This window comes from Salvelinus fontinalis, chromosome 39, assembly GCF_029448725.1.
Source record: "Salvelinus fontinalis isolate EN_2023a chromosome 39, ASM2944872v1, whole genome shotgun sequence".
Classification (NCBI taxonomy): Eukaryota; Metazoa; Chordata; class Actinopteri; order Salmoniformes; family Salmonidae; genus Salvelinus; species Salvelinus fontinalis.
This window is the reverse complement of record NC_074703.1, coordinates 23136339-23156915: the sequence shown is the minus strand read 5'-3', so window position 1 is coordinate 23156915 and position 20577 is coordinate 23136339. Positions and strand designations below refer to the sequence as shown.

At 40.2% G+C, this 20577-nt stretch overlaps 2 protein-coding genes across 2 annotated transcripts in view; one reads left to right on the top strand and one right to left on the bottom strand.

Annotated features, from left to right (window-relative positions):
* Nucleotides 1-1373: 1373 nt before the first annotated feature.
* On the bottom strand, nt 1374-14453 carry LOC129838493 (aldo-keto reductase family 1 member B1-like). The gene is made up of 10 exons (XM_055905485.1): nt 14261-14453; nt 5251-5424; nt 4903-5019; nt 4543-4620; nt 4172-4294; nt 3350-3456; nt 2993-3074; nt 2792-2875; nt 2610-2692; nt 1374-2349 (listed from the first exon to the last, which is right to left on the bottom strand). Exons 1-10 carry the CDS (start codon nt 14324-14326, stop codon nt 2307-2309), a joined length of 957 nt encoding a protein of 318 aa, XP_055761460.1. The 5' UTR covers nt 14327-14453; the 3' UTR covers nt 1374-2306.
* Nucleotides 13657-20577, top strand: part of LOC129838492 (transcription factor EC-like) — a 63486-nt gene continuing 56565 nt past the window's right edge. The window contains exons 1-2 of the mRNA XM_055905484.1: nt 13657-14028; nt 16764-16910. Of these exons, the coding sequence (XP_055761459.1) occupies nt 16893-16910 (18 nt within the window). The 5' untranslated portion in view covers nt 13657-14028; nt 16764-16892. The remainder of the gene's footprint in view (nt 14029-16763; nt 16911-20577) is intronic.

The window sequence follows — 20577 nt, the reverse complement described above, 5'->3', positions numbered from 1 at the left end:
TTCCTTGCTGAGCGGCCTTTCAGGTTATGTTGATATAGGACTCGTTTTACTGTGGATATAGATACTTTTGTACCTGTTTCCTCCAGCATCTTCACAAGGTCCTTTGCTGTTGTTCTGGGATTGATTTGCGCTTTTTGCACCAAAGTACGTTCATCTCTAGGAGACAGAACGCATCTCCTTCCTGAGCAGGATGACGGCTGCGTGGTCCCATTGTGTTTATACTTGCGTACTATTGATTGTACAGATGAACGTGGTACCTTCAGACATTTGGAAATTAAAATAAAAAAAAACCTGAGGTCTTGGCTGATTTCTTTTGATTTTCCCATGATGTCAAGCAAAGAGGCACTGAGTTTGAAGGTAGGCCTTGAAATACATCCACAGGTCAAACTCCAATTCACTCAAATGATGTCAATTAGCAGAATCTTTTATAGCCATGACATCATTTTCTGGAATTTTCCAAGCTGTTTAAAGGCACAGTCAACTTGGTGTATGTAAACTTCTGACCCACTGGAATTGTGATACATTGAATTATAAGTGGAATAATCTGTCTGTTAACAATTGTTGAAAAGTTACTTTTGTCGTGCACAAAATAGGTGTCCTAACCGACTTGCCAAAAGTATAGTTTGTTAACAAGACATTTGTGGAGTGGTTGAAAAACGAGTTAATGACTCCAACCTAAGTGTATGTAAACTTCCGACTTCAACTGTAAGTGACAAATAGTGGGGCAGGTGTTTTACGTTTCCTCTGATTGAGAACCATATTTAGGTAGGCTGTTCACACTGTTTGTTTGTGGGTGATTGTTCCTGTGTTTGTGCCACACGGGACTGTTTTCGTTCGTTTCGTTTATTTCATTCATGTGTTCCTTCCTGTTCGTGCGTTCATGTTTTATATTCAGGTCTGTTCACGTCGTTTATTGTTTTGTAGTTTGTTTAAGAGTTTTTCCGTCTTCGTCTTTCTTAAATAAACAAATATGTATTCAACCCACGCTGCGTTTTGAGCCGATCCATGCTCCTCTTCAGACGAGGAGGAAAACGACCGTTACAGTTGCCTTTACTTGTTCAAACACGTTTATTATAAATGTTGCATAGTTGTAAGTTTACTTACATGTTGGAAAGTGCCTTTCAAATCATGATGTCCCTGTGCGTCTCGTTCTAATATGAAATGATATGAATCGGTCCTTAGACAGCTCTTCAGAGATATATCTCAAACAATATGTTAACATTGACAACTTACACAGTAAAATGTGATTGATTCCAGAATTTCTTGATGTTCTGCACTAAGATGTCATGTATTTCTATATACTGTATTTGAAACAATATAAACTGCTAACTGACTACCTTGATATATTCATATTTTATCATCTGCACAATGACTGAAGCAAAGAAAGCTTTATTGGTAAAAAATTATTTAAACTTTCACAAAAGGGAACTGTGAATTTCACAACAGTCTTAACCCACATCATGAGTCAGTCAATGAGTAGAAGTGGTTTATCCTGTAAGGCAAGGATTGTGAATGACTATTTCTAGGGAAAACGGCTCCTATGACTAGGAATTTGATGGAAGGAGTGTTCAACCAAATGTTTGGATAAGCTATGTCTATACTACTATATGCCAATTTTCCACTCTTTGGCTGTTCTTATCCCTGAAACAAAAACAGATAGATTGAAATGAAAAATCTCACAGTTGATATGTAATACTGTACATCACATACACAATGTCCATGTACCACTGTGATATTTCTGTAACTTACTTCAGTAAGACCAGGAATGACATACCCAGCTCCTCCGCTTAAACTTTGAATACTTATGGTTAACATCAATTCTTTAAAGTCATATGGTTATTATATGGCCTTTGAATGTGGAGGCTCATTGATGAAAAAGTTTGTGAGACTATTGGAGACTCAAATCGAAAGAGACAAACAAACTAGGTCATGTGAGAAGCCATAAACACCCTATTGTGCGTTAGCAGATCCAAGGCTCCAGATTTCCTACCAAACCAGTGACCAAACTCTCAAGCTTTTTTAAAACTTCACTAATATCAATCCTATGTCAAATTATGTTTCCATGATTGTTGAAAAATAATTACCATTGTGCATTAGGCTAGGTTAGCAGGCTATAACATAGGTCAGTGTATATGTCATGAGAAAAACAATACTGCAATACACAGATACTAAATCAGTCAATCGCTAGAAACTAGCTCAAGGATGTCAATTTATGCATATTGTCTTAAAGGGAAAAATAAGAATGAATCTAAACAACAGAGAGGGCAGACATCTCAACCAAGTCATAGCACCAGATGTAACTTTCCTTAAAATTCAGCATTGAAGGGGTAGTCCTTGTGCTTCATGCTCCTGGATGACAAAGAAAAACAAAACACCATTCAGAGACAGTACAGTTTTTCACATGTTCAGAAATCAAATAAACATGAAGTATATTTGCATTCAAAGAAAAGTAACAGCATAATAAACATAGCTGTCATCATCACATTAAAATGATGATTCGAGTGAAATTTGACTTCATAATACTTATTTAAACAGTTTGAGCCTCCGCAGAGAGAGTGTATACTATAAAATACAGTACATGGGTCAAAATAAACCAGGTAGGGTCTCACCCTTTCATTGGGCAGACTCTCCAGTTCCTGCTAAAGCCCAGGATGGTCTTCATTTCCTCATCGCTCAACAGAAAGTCAAACACCTGCATGGTTCAAAAAGACAATTACCCCAAAGCCACACGTGTGAACTAAATCAGATGACACACCTCTTCAAATAATGGAGAATTTATGGGAGATAATACCTTGAAATTCTCCTGGATACGTGTGGGGGTGATAGACTTGGGAATCACAATCGTGTTCCGTTGGATATGGAAGCGGATCAGGACCTGAAGTGAGGATGACAGAGAGGAAAGTGGACATGTAAATGGGATCCCAGGTTAAAGAAAATATCAGTACGGTTCGGGTTGGCTCGATAGTGTGAAAAGGGTATTAGAGTACAGTACCTGGGCAGAGGTCTTCTTGTGCTTCTCAGCGATGGCCTTGATGTTGGGATCCTCCAGCAGCGAAGGGTCCCCTGGTTTGAACCTGTTATTGACACACAGTGTTACAATCTTTTCACAGGGACAACTGTAAATGGCTGTGTATGTTCAGAATTCATATACAAGGTGAATGTACACTGACTATATCAAACATTAGGAACACCTTCCTAATATCGAGTTGAAATATTGGATTTAACAAGTGACAAGGGATCATAGCTTTCACCTGGTCAGTCTGTGTCATGGAAAGGGCAGGTGTTCTTAATGTTTTGTATACTCAGTGCATATCTCTCAGGTATTATTAGTTGAAGTATATGCCCTCACCATGGTCTGTCTGGGGCACCCAGAGGGCTGTAGGCAGTCACAGAGATGCCTTTAGAGTGACAGTAGTTGATCAACTTCTCCTGGTTCAGATAGGGGTGACATTCAACCTGGCAGTAGAAATAATTAGTGAGGTTATTCACTTCACATACAGTTCTTATTACAACACGTGGGATGTACTGTATTATAAGAGAATTAGTGGTGGTATTTTACCCTGATAAAGATACAGAATTAAATGATATGGTGGATTACAAATAAACAATTTATTTATTTTGAATTAAGACCCTTTGTGTATTACGGTCAAATAAGCCCCCAAAAAGTGTTGCTGTTTATTCAGGAAGCCTGGGAAGTTGTTCAGTATGGTGACAATAGAAAGCACAAGAGGGTCCGTCCACTCAAATAATCAGATTGATATGTACCCGTTAATCAGGATGTCTATTGGGATAGATGTGCCTGGAAAACAGCAGGAATGTAAGGTCACCAAAGCATTGCTGCCTTGCATCAGGGAAAGAGGCTGACTATAAGGCACTAAACAGGCCTTTACCTGACCGAGCGGTCATTGTGAATAAGACAATGGGGCAGGGATGTTGACAACGAGGCCTCTGCCCTTTGAGGGAGGGTTTAAAACAAGCGTTGGGTGCTCAGTGTCCTGAAAAGTCTCATTTAGAAGAAGGTTGAGGGATACAAGATACAATTAACGTCACATAAGAATATAGGATCAGCATTGTGTTCTTCACAATGTATTGTGTTGATCCCAGGCTTGTGAGCTTTTTGAGTGACTCGCCATCAGTAAACACTCCTTCAGTAATGAAGGAAAGTCAGTACCTGGTTGTTGGCAGGTTTATACTTGAGGCCTGGCTTGTTCAGGATGGATTCAATCTGGTCTTTGTTAAAGTTGGAGACACCGATAGCCTTGACCAGTCCAGCATCCACCAGCTCTTCCATAGCCTAGTATACAGCACAACAGGTCAATATGGCATCCCCAATATGTGATAGATAACAATAAACTCAGGGTTGTATTCATTAGGGCACACAACGGAAAACAAAAATGAGCATTTCTTATTGGACCAGGTAGTCACTGTTTCAGTCCGTTTGGTGTCTAATGAATATAACCCAGTTGAAGTGATGTTCAATTGAAGAGAACTGTACACTGTCCTATAGTGTCTTAGAGGACGCGTCCTCTCGCACTGACTCACCTCCCATGTCTCCAGGAACTTGGACCCATCGTCGATATTATTTCCATTGCTGTCCGTAGGGAAGAGGGCCTCTCCAGGCTGCGCAACAACGATAGCAATTAGAAAAATCACAAGACACTCTTATAGCTCCATTAACCTGGGGAATTCAAATCTGGACCTTGAAGCCAGTTCTACTGCCGATTCTCATTCTTCCTCTCTTATCGGGGACTGATTTAGACCTGGGACATTATCAGGTAGAACAGAAAACAGCAGCACTCCATACCTCCAGGCGTGGATTTGAATACCCTGCCATGAACCAATGGAGACTACGTGAGCAAAAAAGCTACACGTGAGATAGTGTTAAAATGGTATTAGTCTCACCTGGAAGCCCATGGGCCAGTGTATCAGATAAAGATCCAGGTAGTCCAGTTTGAGATCACTGAGAGTCTTCTGACAGCCTTCTTTCACCATAGACTTCCCATGGAATGTGCACCACAGCTGAAAAGAGAACATGCTTGACTTGCATAACTACCACCCAATTTCCTCAATCCAACCTAAACCACAGATTCACTAGCCAAGATTTGATCACTTCAATTATATAGCCTTGATATCAAGTTCGTTATTTTAAATAGCATATTAAGGAGTGGTTCAACTTCTCACTGCAATGTCAGTCGTACAAACTTGAGACCAGAGATAACTGTACTGCAAGACAGTGACATTGCATCTCACCTTGCTGACCACGAACAGCTCCTCTCTCTTCACCACCCCCTCCTTGACCATGGCATGAATGCCCTCTCCCACCTCTGTCTCGTTCTGGTAGATGAAGGCCCCATCGATGTGCCTGTAGCCTGCAGCTATGGCCGCCCTCACCGCATCAGTTACTTTAGCTGGGTGGGAGTGGTACTGCGGAGGGAGCAGGAAACAGAATGATTCTTTCTTTCAAATGATTCAAATACAACATTGTCAAGGTCTTCAGCAGCCAATCGGCAGTTGAAGGCCTGCTTAGGACGCTAAAGGTGCGTTACGGATACTGCGGTGGGATGAAATCATCAGGGACAACAGCCCCTTCTGGGATGGGGGAGGTGTTCCCAGGAGGGATTTTGGAAAGACAATTGGAGGTCTACTTAGTAAGTTGCAGCTGCAGTGTGTTTAGCAGTGCATATAGTATGGTACAGCTACATGGATAGATGTCAGTCATTGATTCTGGTAGTATTAATAAGTATGGATAAATTCAGGGTGTCTAGCAGGTTGATCATCATGGTACTTTTTGGTAGTAAGTATACAGGCATATATTATGGTGCATGGTGAAATAAGTATAGCTAGCTGTAATTGTAATGGCGTAGCAGATAAAGAAAAAAAGCATTATCGGTCTTTACCTGGCTAAAAAATAAGGAATATTGTTTACAGGAAACTCATTCTACAACTACAGATGAGGTTGTGTGGAAAAGGGACTGGGAGGAAGAAATGTTTCTGTCACGGGCAAAGAAACTCAAAAGGGGGTGATGATATTAACTAACAATAATTTCGATCCGAATGTACACACTGTCCAAACAGATCTGGATCCTTTTAAATATGCTATTGGGGCCTCCCGGGTGGCGCAGTGGTCTAGGGCACTGCATCGCGCTATGCGGCTGGCTTCCGGGTTGGAGGCGCGCTGTGTTAAGAAGCAGTGCGGCTTGGTTGGGTTGTGCTTCGGAGGACGCATGGCTTTCGACCTTCGTCTCTCCCGAGCCCGTACAGGAGTTGTAGCGATGAGACAAGATAGTAATTACTAGCGATTGGATACCACGAAAATTGGGGAGAAAAGGGTGTAAAAAAAAAATATATATATATTTTTTTTTTTTACCCCCTTTTCCCCCCAATTTTATATATATGCTTTTGGACCATAAACAGATTTGGCTCATTAATCTTTATGGTCCAAATAACGATGATTCACGCTTCTTAGAAACTATTTATAACAATCTATCGATCTCACAGTTTTAAGTACTTCAATGGACAGTAATGGAAATCACAAAAAAACGTTCACCCTCATGCACTTAAGGAGACCACGACAACCATGGACACATTAGAACTAGTGGATTTATGGAGGCTTAAAAACCATGACTTACTGAGATATACATGGAGGAGGCTTAAAATCAATCTAGTCGTCTACTTTCTTGTGTCCTCGCTGGCACCAAAAGTTTAAAGAGTGTTGATGGGAGACAGAATTGGATCGCACTCTAGCAACTCCTTGAGGCGGGCCAAGCGCCTGCAAGCTGACTTGGTCATCAGTTTAACAGTATTTCCTCCGACACATTGGTGCGGCTGGCATCCAGGTTAAGCGGGCGGGTGTTAAGAAGTGTGGTTTTGTGGGTCATGTTTCGGAGGATGCATAGACTTGACCTTCGCCTCCTGAACTCGTTGGGGAGTTGCAGCAATGAGACATGATTGAAATTGGGAAGAAAAAGGGGAAAGTACAAAAATAACAAAAAATGTAAATAAAACACTACCATAGAAGCACAGAGTAAGTTAGAAGAAAAACAAAAAGAACTGGAGAAACTCACTCAAGAACAATCAAGTGTAATATAAACTGAGTATACTAAACATTATGAACACCTTCCTAATATTGAGTTGCATCTCAGAACAGCCTCAATTCGTCGGGGATGGACTCTATAATGTGTCGAAAGCGTTCCACAGGGATACTGGCCCATGTTGACTCGAATGTTTCCCACAGCTATGTCAAGTTGCCTGAATGTCCTTTGAATGGTGGACCATTCTTGATAGACACGGGAAACGGTTGAGCGTGAAAAACCTAGTAGCATTGCAGTTCTTGACACAAGCCGGGGTGCCTGGCACCTACTACCATACCCCATTCAAAAGGCACCGTGACAAAGGCACCTTCTGAATGGCAGACATACACAATCCATGTCTCAAGGCTTAAAAACCCTTTAACTTGTCTCTTCCCCTTCATCTGCACTGATTGAAGTGGATTTAACAAGTGACATCAATAAGGGATGATAGCTTTCACCTGGTCAGAGCAGGTGTTCTTAATGTTTTGAACACTCAGTGTATTACAAAAATAAAGAAAACTGGATGGAAAAACGCAGCAAATTATTTTAGAATTTTCAACGTAAAAAACATGAGCTGGTGGCACACCCAGAAAAAAGTTGTTTGTGTGGAAGTGCTGACTAATGGCAAATAAACTATTAACTATCAAAATAAATAGAGTCGCAGAGTCCATATATAAACTCCCAGTAATTTATTGTGTATTTACAACCGTTCGGCATCACAGTGCCTTCTTCAGGGTAATGTCATGAATACTTGAACCAGGTTATGTAGACAAACAGTGCAATTAGTGCAACCAATGACAATAGTGATGGGTGTGTCATAATGATTAAGTTATTTAGAATGAATTAGTGAAACTGTTAAAAAAAACAATAGTTTATGAGATATTAAATATATTAGGCTATTGTTATCATATAGAAACATAATTTAATATTGTACATAATATTTGCATCAACATACATTATTGTTTAATTCAATTTCATTTCATATTTGTTACATATAATCTTTTGGTTCAACCTTAATGCATAATAAGCATCATCAACAGGGGGAACATATTAGGTTTATGCTAATAAGCTGTAAAACAAATATATCAATATATAAGACTTGTTCATAAAATAAATGATTGTTTATAAGAAATGCCTGAGATCAAAGTCAATATTCAGACCACTAGGGGTCAAAGTTTTTAGATAGGATATCCAGTAAGCCTCCCTTTGTAGTAGTAGTAGCAGTATCACATCTGTCCAACGTATCAACTTATCGCCTCTAAAATATAAATAAAAAAACTATAAAGAGTTTATATAACGTGTCATTACATACCTATTTGAAGGTTTGTGTCGAATTTGAATCGGGTTTTTAGAGCGGTGCTAAATTGATCTTACAAGTAAACAGCGGCTTTGAGAATGATGATCGCATGCAATGATGACGAAAAAAATGACTAGGTATCCCCCCTTACCCCCGTCTCTGTCCATTTCTTGTTTATAAAGGATGAGGCAAGTGCTACACCTGGTGGAGAGAGATTGTAAAACCGAAATAGTTGCTTTATGCGTGCTGTACGTTACGACATGACACGTCAAGATGTAACGGAGGGTCAGTTTTTTCTACTTTTCTCCAATACTATAGAGCCATTACCATGTCGATCAACGCGTTTTTAGATAGGATATCCAGTAAGCCTCCCTTTGTAGTAGTAGGATCTCAATGTTACCTCCTGGCTGACAAATCATAAGAGGGTGATTTACAGAGATACAGTAGGTGGAATGGGCTGAGAGCAGCTGAGGGGTGGGTTCAAAATACCATGATCTATAAATGTTGTGACTGAAAATACTATATACAGTGCATTCAGAAAGTATTCAGACCCCTTGACCTTTTCCACATTTTGTTACATTACAGCCTTATTATAAAATTGATTAAAAAATCCTTATCAATCTACACACAATACCCCATAATGACAAAGCTAAAACAGTTTTTTTGACATTTTTGCAAATGTATAAAAAACTAAAACAGATACCTTATTTATATTCAGACCATTTGCTATGAGACTCGAAATTGATCTCAGGTGTATCCTGTTTCCATTGGCCATCCTTGAGATGTTTCTATAACTTGATTGGAGTCCACCTGTGGTAAATTCAATTGATTGGACATGATTTGGAAAGGCACACACCTGTCTATATAAGGTCGCACAGTTGACAGTGCATGTCAGAGCAAAAACCAAGCCATGAGGTTGAAGGAATGGTCTGTAGAGCTCCGAGACAGGATTGTGTCGAGGCAGAGATCTGGGGAAAGGTACCAAAACATAATTTTTTTTTAAAAAAGCATTGAAGGTCCCTAAGAGCACAGCGGCCTTCATCATTCTTAAATGGAAGAAGTTTGCAACCACCAAGACTCTTCCTAGAGCTGGCTGCCTGGCCAAACTGAGCAATTGGGAGAGAAGGACCTTGGCCACGGAGGTGACTAAGAACCTGATGGTCACTCTGACGGAGCTCCTGAGTTCCTCTGTGGAGATAGGAGAACCTTCCAGAAGAACAACCATCTCTGCAGCACTCTACCAATCAGGCCTTTATGGTAGAGTGGCCAGATGGAAGCCACTCCTCAGTAAAAGGCTCATGACAGCCTGCTTGGAGTTTGCCAAAAGGCACCTAAAGGACTCAGACCACGAGAAACAAGATTCTCTGTTCTAATGAAAACAAGATTGATCTCTTTGGCCTGAATGCCAAGTGTGGTGGTGGCAGCATCATGCTGTGGGGATGTTTTTCAGTGGCAGGGATTGGGAGACTAGTCAGGATTGAGGGAAAGCTGAACAGAGCAAAGTACAGAGAGTAGAGAGAGTTCCTTGATGAAAATCTTCTCCTGAACACTCAGGACCTCAGACTAGGGCAAAGGTTCACCTTCCAACAGGACAACGACCTGAAGCACACAGCCAAGACAACGCAGGAGTGGCTTCGGGACAAGTCTCTGAATATTCTTGAGGGGCCCAGCCAAAGCCCGGACTTGAACCAGATCAAACATCTCGGGAGAAAACTGAAAAGAGCTGTGCAGCGACGCTCCCCATCCATCCTGACAGAGCTTGAGAGGATCTGCAGAGAAGAGTCGGAGAAACTCCCCAAATACAGGTGTGCCAAGCTTATAGCGTCATACCCAAGAAGACTCAAGGCTGTAATTGCTGCCAAAGGTGGTTCAACGAAGTACTGAGTAAAGGGTCTGAATACTTATGTAAATGTGATATTTAATTTTTTAATATAAATTAGCAAAAAAGTTTAAAAAAAACTGGTTTTGCTTTGTCATTATGGGGTATTGTGTGTAGATTGATAAGGATTTTTTTATTTAATTTTTTAAAATCTATTTTATAATAAGGCTTTAATGTAACAAAATGTGGAAAAAGCCAAGCGGTGGGTGGGTGTATGTGTGTATGTATTAGAGGTCGACCGATTATGATTTTTCAATGCCGATACCGATACCGATTATTGGAGGACAAAAAAAGCCGATACCGATTAATTTAAATTATTATTATTATTTTTTTAAAATATATATATATCATACACACACACACACATTTTTGTAATAATGAAAATTGCAACAATACTGAATGAACAATGAACACTTTTATTTTAACTTAATATAATACATAAATACACACACGCACACAGCTGTAGTGACAATGATACTGAAGAGTCTGCTTAGGAGACAAATACTCTCAACTGTTTGAATAAAAATAGAGTTTAAGTTACCTGTGATGAATGTTGAAAACAAAAACTTTCATTTCTATATGCAGGAAATCCTATTTTAACAATGGGCATGGTAAGAATTGACAACTAAAGTGCGAGTCATAATTCCCATGACACCTAGCAAAATCTGAAAAGCGGTTCCTTCATTTATTCCATAGGATATTTTTAGATTCACTTAAAATAAGGTCTGTGTTTCATGTAGGCTTACATCACTGTACCAATTGTATAACTGTGTAGATATCCATAGGACAAGGTAACTCTGATCAATATTGGCTAAATATAAGCAAAGATAAAAAAAATTGTAGAGTGGATTAATGAAAATATGATGACAAACATTACCTTATCCTAGTGAGATTTACACGGGTATCAAAACGTCGAGGCGGTTTAAGCCTGCACGAAACACAGACCTAATTTGAAGTAGATCAAGACATTCTCTATGGAAGACATGAACGGTAAAATAACGAAGGAACCCCTTTCAAATTCAGCCGCAAGTTATTACAGGAATTATAACGCGTCGACTATTTCTCTCTAAACCATATACCTTTGACTAATCCGGAAACTATCACCTCGAAAACAAAACGTTTATTCCGTTCCGTATTTTATCTAACGGGTGGCATCCATGAGTCTAAATATTCCTGTTACATTGCACAACCTTCAATGTTGTCATAATTACGTAAAGTTCTGGCAAATTAGTTCGCAAAGAGCCAGGCGGCCCAAACTGTTGCATATACCCTGACTCTGCGTGCAATGAACGCATGAGAAATTACACAATTTCACCTGGTTAATATTGCCTTCTAACCTGGATTTCTTTTAGCTAAATATGCAGGTTTAAAAATATATACTTGTGTATTGATTTTAAGAAAGGCATTGATGTTTATGGTTAAGTACACATTGGAGCAATGACAGTCATTGATTGATTGTTTTTTATAAGATAAGTTTAATGCTAGTGTAACGGATGTGAAATGGCTAGCTAGTTAGCGGGTACGCGCTAGTGGCATTTCAATCCGTTACGTCACTTGCTCTGAGACTTAAGTAGTGTTGCCCCTTGCTTTGCAAGGGCCTCGGCCTTTGTGGAGCGATGGGTAACGACCGTGCTTCGTGGGCAACCGTTGTTGATGTGTGCAGAGGGTCCCTGGTTCGCGCCCGTGTCGGGGCGAGGGGACGGTTTAAAGTTATACTGTTACATTGATGCTGTTGACCCGGATCACTGGTTGCTGCGGAAAAGGAGGAGGTTGAAAGGGGGGTGAGTGTAACGGATGTGAAATGGCTAGCTAGTTAGCGGGTACGCGCTAGTAGCATTTCAATCAGTTACGTCACTTGCTCTGAGACTTAAGTAGTGTTGCCCCTTGCTTTGCAAGGGCCGTGGCTTTTGTGGAGCGATGGGTAACGCTGCTTCGTGGGTGACTGTTGTCGATGTGTGCAGAGGGTCCCTGGTTCGCGCCCGGGTCGGTGCGAGGGGACGGTTTAAAGTTATACTGTTACACTAGCTAGCATTTAGCGTTCGCTAACAGGCATGCTCCTCGTGGAGTGCAATGAAATCAATGCAAGATTGGATCCCCCGAGCTGACAAGGTTAAAAATCTGTCGTTCTGCCTCGTTTCCTAGGCCGTCATTGACAATAAGAATGTGTTCTTAACTGACTTGCCTAGTTAAATAAAGATTAAATTAAGTTGTACATTTTTTTTTTTTTTTTTTAATCGTCAAATCGGCGCCCAAAAATACCGATTTCCGATTGTTATGAAAACTTGAAATCGGCCCCGATTAAACGGCCATTCCGATTATTCGGTAGACCTCTAGTATGTATGTATGTATATATCTCTATCGGATGTGTTTAAGTACTATGTATCCAGATGTAATGTGTCAAATAGCAAAATATAGTTATGTAACTACTGTGTAAAAAAAAGTTCCATGTATGTAAATTGTACATGTAACAAAAAAAGAAAAAGCAGTAAAAACACAATTATGTTTGTCCTCCAAAGAGGGAATGGAGGATGGTCAAATAATAAATACAACATTATATATATATATATATATATATATATATATATATATATATATATATATATATATATATATAAAATGCAGTAACCTGCAAATGTCCCTTGTGGATTCAAATATATACAGACTTGATCACAAGATATTGCACAAAAGGGATTTGTGACTTTTACAGCTATACAGCTATGAGGAAATGGGTGCAGCCTTTCAACGACAAAATCACAGGACCAAGGCTAAGAAAATCTTTATTGTAACAGAAACTATGGTGTTTATTGCCTATTCCTAAAAAGAGTTCACATATCTTGACTAGCTAATATTTTGACAATACAGTAGGGCAGGCTATATAAAAATCTCAAATCGAACAAATCTCATTGCTCATTTTATAGAATTACAGCTGGCTCCTGGTTATGTTATTGTCGAGAGCGTGATAAGTAATGTAAACTCATGTAAACTCGTACATCGCCTTGGTCCGTACAATTGACCTTATTTTAGCGCCCCCAAAACGTAATACTTCCAGATCAACTGTAATTTCAATACCATTGTAAAGCACAATTTCTCCCCTTTCCAACAGAATTCACGCCGAGACCTTCACGCTGCCCGTTTCTGCATAATTCAAGAAGGCAATGAGCTCCTTCGGGTCTTTTTAAAAATGGCGGGTGGGGAAGCGAAACTAATGCGTTATAGTGAGAAGGACAGATGTCGTGTGGGAAAATTGCTTTTTTGATCTGTCCAACTTATCAACTTATCGCCTCTAAAATGTAAATAAAACACTATAAAGAGTTTATATAACGTGTCATTACATACCTATTTGAAGGTTTGTGTCAAATTTGAATCGGGTTTTTAGGGCGGTGCTAAATTGATCTTACAAGTAAACAGCGGCTTTGAGAATGATGATCGCATGCAATGATGACGAAAAAAATGACTAGGTATCCCCCCTTACCCCCGTCACTGTCCATTTCTTGTTTTTAAAGGATGAGGGAAGTGCTACACCTGGTGGAGAGAAATTGTAAAACCGAAATAATTGTTTTATGTGTGCTGTACGTTACGACATGACACGTCACGATGTAACGGAGGGTCAGTTTTTTCTACTTTTCTCCAATACTATAGAGCCATTACCATGTCGATCAACGCTTGAATAGAAACCTAGTTCACACCCCCGATTTTGAAGTCAACACAGTCGCTACAGTCCCATTAGTTTTCTTTGTAGCCTCGTTTGAATGTCGTGGTTACGCACATTTGTACGGAATGGGGTGAGTTTATGTTAGAGATAAGTAACATTACTTGAAAAGATATTATAATTGCATAACGGAAGAGAGAAAGCTACGTATTCATATGTCATAAATGCATAGCATTCTGTAATTTCCAAAGTTGCTCAAAGACCAAGAACTCAAAAAGTTGGACCTAGCTAGCTAGCTAGTAGTATAGCTAGCTTTCTTGGCAAAATACAAGTAAAGGGGATTACTTGCTAAATTTAGAACGAACCTTCCACGTCCCGAGACCGAGAATGGGCATGTCTGCACCGGTGTTCAATTTCACGGATGTTGCCATCGTCCTCTTTGTTGCAAAATATACCTTTAGATACTTTGTTGCATTTGCCGAGTGTGCTAGTCCCGAGTGTGCTAGTCCAACCTCAAGTGCAGTGCAAAGTTCAGACTACGAATGGTACAGCAGCCAGCACAAATTGGTTATATATTACGTCTGGAATTCTATTTAGCTAAACATCCTTGACAACAGTGCCACCCTCTATCAATGATTTTACAATGGCACAGATGAGTCGCTTCAGACTACTTTGGCATAAACCTGCAGATGGATTTGAAATGTTTCCAGAATACGAATACGTTCTTTGTAAAACAGAACCAAAATAGTTTATCAGCATTTTCACTAATGGAATAATCATTGCCCCCCCCCCCCCCCACACACCTTGAATTGCACATTTGCATCTTATCAATTTGTTTCTGAAACTTAATCAAAAACGTTTGCTTCACCTCAAGCATTATGTGTAACAAGCACTAGAGGGAGACATTACCACACCGTTCAGCTAGCAATCAAACGCTAAAAGGGGAAATTGCAAAAGTTAAGAATTCTTTTACTTAAAAATGCATATACCCATTGATTCTTGAATAATATAACTTAAATGCCTCGTGAGCTTAGTTAAATTGTCTTACCGTACCAGAACCCAAAATATAAGCTTGTTTTTACTTTTGTTTGTAAACACTGTAATGCCTCAAACATGGTTAAAACTATCACTTAGATTTTATGCATACTCAGTCCTTGCATCCATAGCTCTGTCTATGAATTTGAGAGTGGTAAAATTTCTCCAGCCCCAATCCCTAAGCTATTTACCAATCCAGGGGCTGTGGGTCCGCTTTCTTATTGTTTGAACTGCAGATTGCACCTTTAACTGGCATATTATGGATACTACACCTCGGAATACAGCTCTCCAAGGAAAAATTGAAATTATGCATTTAGTGATACATGCATGAAGTCAAAAGGTTAAATTCTTATATGGTATTGATACTAAGATTTTTATATTTGTGTGAAATGTGAGGAAGAGATGTGGTCAAGAAAGAAAAAAACATTGCATTGCCATCAATAATCTTATTTTAAAAAAGAAGAAAAAGCCTAAAGCATGTGATTAGGGGGTATAATATAGACTAGTCTTTAGTCCACTCAACACAAATATAAACGCAACATCTAAAGTGTTGGCCCCATGTTTCATGACCTGAAATAAAAGATCCCGAAAATGTTCCATATGCACAAAAATCTTATTTCTCTCAAATGTTGTGCACAAATGTATTTTTGTCCTTTTGTTCTTGTTAATGAGAATTTCTCCTTTGCCAAGATATTCCATCTGTCTGATAGGTGTGGCATATCAAGAAGCTGATTAAACAGCATGGTCATTACACAGGTGCACCTTGTGCTGGGGACAATAAAATACAACTCTAAAACGTGCCGTTTTGTTACACAACACAATGCCACAGATGTCTCAAGTTTTGAGGGAGTGTGCAAGTGAAATGCTGACTGCGCTACTGCCAGAGAATTTAATGTTCAGCCGTCTCCAACGTAATTTTGGAGAATTTGGCAGTACATCCAACCGGCCTAATAACCACAGACCACGTGTAACCACGCCAGCCCAGGACCTCCACATCCGGCTTCTTCACCCGCAGGATAGTCTGAGACCAGCCACCCGGATAGCTGATGAAACTGAGTTTGCTTCACCGAAGAATTTCTGCACAAACTCTCAGAAACCGTTTCAGGGAAGCTCATCTGCGTGCTCGTCGTCCTCACCAGGGCCTTGACCTCTCTGCTGTTCGGCATCGTAACCGAATTCAGTGGGCAAATGCTCACCTTTGATGGCCACTGGCAAGCTGGAGAAGTGTGCTCTTCACAGATGAAAAGGCCCCAAAGCACGGAATGAAATTCTGAACATCACGGCCAATACAGTCATTCGAGCCATTGCAGCTGAGATTAGGTCTCTTCCGATTGTACCAAATCTATTGTGTTATTTTCTACTACATTCCTTTCACATTTCCATAACCTTCAAAGTGTTTCCTTTAAAATGGTACCAAGAATATGCATATCCTTGCATCAGGGCCTGAGCTACAGGCAGTTAGATATGTCATTTTAGGCAAAAATTGAAAAAAGGGGGTAATCATTATTTTTCTAAAAATCTCTGTCTTGAAACATGTGCAATGTGAATGTGTGGAGCCTACTGTACGTATCGAATAGTTATTCCCCACCATGAAGAATAAGCCAAACCCCAAAAGGCAACCAAATGACGAAAAAACAACCCACCAATTTTGTCAAAGTCAGACAAAACCTCACAGACATTTAAATGAGCCGTTCAAAATTCTGAAAAGGACGTACTGAAAGAAAAAAGAAAAATAAGAAAAGAAACAAGAAACAGAAAAGTTATCAGAGCCACTGTCTGTGTACCTCACAATGGCTCTCGCTGAAGTTTGTGTCTCTTCTGATCTTCTCCCAGCTGGACTTCTGATTTCCACCCCGTCTCCTCTGATCTGCCTGCAGACATCCGACAGCCTTTTTCCAGCCTGTGAGCTGTCAAAGTACCCCTGGAATCAAACGCCCAGCCATCACATCTCCATGCTCTGGCATGATCAAAGAGGCACAGGTAAGCCAGACATGGAGCCACATACAATTGCCATCTAAAAAGGCAGAACATTTTCATTTTTTAACGTTTATCTTTTGTGTAACTTGACTAGGCTGAGATGACACGGCTCCTGGAGAACAGAGTCAATGCATCGATCAGAATCAAGGACAAGAGGTTGATCAGTTTGGAAGATAAGAGAGATTAGTTAATCTTGATCTGACTGTTGCTAGGAAACTTTTGGACAAAAAGTTCAACACTTGTAGTGAGTTGTCTGAACACTCTGAAGAATTTGAATTTAAGATGGAATTTTCATCACCTTCCATCTAAAGTTCATGTTTAAGTCATTCACTAAATACATATATATACTGTCACTGTCTCATCCATGTCAAGATACGGCTATATGCTTGATATGAAATACAATATACCTACTATTACCTATGTTAAAGTACAGGCAAGCATATATAGACAAAGAGAAATATGGACAGAGAACACACACACACACACACACACACACACACACACACACACACACACACACACACACACACACACACACACACACACACACACACACAGGCTATTGACCAACACACATTATTGACCCAGGATTCCTTTCCGATGCCCCTAGTGATCTACTGATCTCCAAGTCTGGCCTCCCTGATGTGTATGGTTATAATGGGGTCTCTGTGGGCCAGTGGCCATGCTTCCCTTCTTCTCCCTGCTCCCTACCAGAGATCACACACTAAATCTTTGAGTCCTGACCTGTCCTGGAGAGATCAAACAGTATCTCTGTGATCGGCTCGCCGGGCCTCCTCTCTCTCTCTCTCTGACTCTGTCTGTCTGCCAGGGTGCACTGGGTCATCCCTGTCCACACAGAGGTAATACTGAGTGTCAGCTCCTGCTGAGTTCAACCACATACCATACATTCTGTCTACGGACTCAACACAACATAGGAGATGTTGTCATCAGGCTTTTATTAAAAATCTCTGCTGGAATCAATGGAAAATGATTTTCATCAAAACAAAATCAAATCAAATCATCTACATGCTTTTAGTATAGATCTTCACTGGAAATACCAGGAATACTAGCAATCTCAACTGGGTTAATAGACAATGAACACTAACAAAGCAGTTATTATTGAATTGGGTCTGATCAATGTGAATCAAATTAAAGCAGTGGATTATCATCTTCTGAGAAAAGTTATTGCGGGAAAACACATAACAATGTAGAAACATAGAAACAGAAACATTGTAGAAAGTCAACGGTTCATGAAATACAAACGTGTCTCTTTCTTTAAGCGTTTGATGGAATTCTGGCTGGACAATCAGACCTTGATGATGATACTTGACTTCTCAGAAAGAAGAGGAGAGAGGTCATATAAAGACATGCAACAAGTAGTCTGCACTATCCACCTCACCATCACACGCCTGCTGCCCCTCTCAGAGCTGGGCGACCTTTCACCTTTGCTGGGCACTGAGGCAGACACGAGCCTCTGAGTGTCTCCTTCCATCGTCTGCCCACTCCCTCCCTGTGTGTTTGTAATGCGGTGTGTGTGCGTTCGGAGTGTGTGTGTTTGTGTACGGTCCGTGGATCATCCACAGCCACGGGCCTCTCCTGGCCACTCCTGGCCCCTCAAACAAGGCAGAGGCTTCAGCTTGATTAACCACTTAGTTCATCCTCTCAGACAGAATACTGCAGGGAGAAAGCAGAGTAATGAAGTGCTTCTCTGACGCCTTGAATTTTTGGGGTTCAATATTGTTTGCTCCCTGTGAATAATCTGAAGATGTTTATTTTTCATCAAAACAAGTGACCCTCCATGTCCCTCTCTCGTCAGCCCTAACTGGTGTGAATAAACATAATCAATATAGTATATATTTTGAGAGGGAATTGGAGGCTTTCCCCTCAAATCACTTCTGATGGGCTGTTCGTCTTTCTAATTATGTAGATTATACTGCGTGTGTCAGACATGGGCTCAACAGACGTGGAATAGAAGAGTGCTTTGCCTTTGTACCGGACGGAACAGAGTGTCAGAGTTCCACAAAGGTTGGCAATTACGTTCTCCTGTGTGATTCTTTGTTCCTGAGAAGAGGAACTGCACTCGACAGACAGACATGGATAGACTGTCTCAAGAATGATTGAGGGTTGAGGAGTCGAGACTTAGTTGAAAGTCAAGTAGCTGTGCAGAGCCTGCAGTCTAGCAGCAACACTGACGGCTGGACACATATACCAATCCTGGTTCAATTCCCACATCCACTTCTCTTACTGTTCTCCTACTTGTCTGTTTCCAACTGTCTAAATAAAGTGCAAAATGACAAAATAATATCAAGTAACTGCTGTTAGTAATTCTCTTTCATGATATCAAATTGTCTCTATAAATGAGTTTTAGTATGAATGTAGGTAATGTATCTGACTTTCAGGACTTCAAATAGCCCCGTTTACTGTAAACAATATTCTGTTCAAAATTTTCACAAACATCCCTCATTGAGGAAATAGGTGACACATCAAAAACTGAAAAATTCACCTGGAACTCTTCCAAAAAATTCCACCACTTTCGATCAGCCCGCCAAACGGCTCAAACTCCTCTGTCCAAACAATGGAACCCTCTTCCATTGTTAGGAGTGAGTGATGTGACACACATTCAACAGTATACATAGCGTGATGACTTGTCAAAATCTGTGGGTGATTATTTCTGTCCAAGATATGCCCAACCAAGGATTTGACGTATCAACTTCCCTTTGCACTCCGCTCCAATAGACACAAAAGAGGAAACGGGGTTTGGTTAAATATCTAAGGCCCTTTCACTTGCCCATCCAGGGCTGATATCTAAATCTGAAGTTTCAGTACTAAATTATAAGACTCAATTGACTTCACCTCCAGACTTGCTACCCACTCCAAACACAGGTAGGCAATTCCATATAGGGCCAGGTTTCTTACTAATAACCAATAATCACAGATTTATCTAAACAGATATTTCTGATTTATACATTGTAGCTAGCAAAGTTTTGTAGCAGTAGGCCTGTGTGATTTTCATTTCAATTGAATTTCATGATTTTGGATGATGATGGAATTCTGTCCCTGCAGACTTGTCTGTGTTGCTTGAAGTAGGAGGTACATCAAAACACAGATCTAGGATGCTACCCTTGAGCATAAGGAGGGATGGAGTATCTGATCCTAGACGAGTGGTTGGATACAAATTCTACCTACTCTGGTTCTATCCATCCCTAACTTCTCCTCGAACCACATCCTGCTTAACAGGAAGTATCTTATTCAGGATGGATTGCTCTTTACAAACATTGGAAACATTTAAACGGTTGACACTTGTTGGGTATTTTTAAGTGATGGTTCTGATTGGCTATGTGATGTTGGGGAACTAATATAACCCTATATGCTTTCTTTATTTAACCAGTTAAGAACAAATTCTTATTTAAAATGGCAGCCTACTGGGGAACAGTTCAGGGGTAAACGACAGATTCTTATCTTGTCAGTTAGGGGATTCGATCCAACAACCTTTCAGGTACTGGCCCAATGCTCTAACCACTAGGCTACCTGCTGCCCCAATATAAGTTCCATTTCAAAAGGTTGTCTTTATATGCCCTCATTAAAATGTATGCAGTAATGCTGAGGTTTACTGCCATTTGATTTTCTCCAAACAAAGAAAAAAAATCCTTCTCGTTTTGTGATTGAGAAG

Excerpts from the sequence above, each read along its gene's own strand:
- LOC129838493 (XM_055905485.1), bottom strand. The coding sequence starts at position 14,326 with ATGGCAACATCCGTGAAATTGAACACCGGTGCAGACATGCCCATTCTC. Across the intron at positions 4,621-4,902 it reads ACTGGCCCATGGGCTTCCAG|CCTGGAGAGGCCCTCTTCCC; the intron begins GTGAGACTAATA and ends GTTGTTGCGCAG. Across the intron at positions 3,075-3,349 it reads GGTGCCCCAGACAGACCATG|GTTCAAACCAGGGGACCCTT; the intron begins GTGAGGGCATAT and ends TGTCAATAACAG.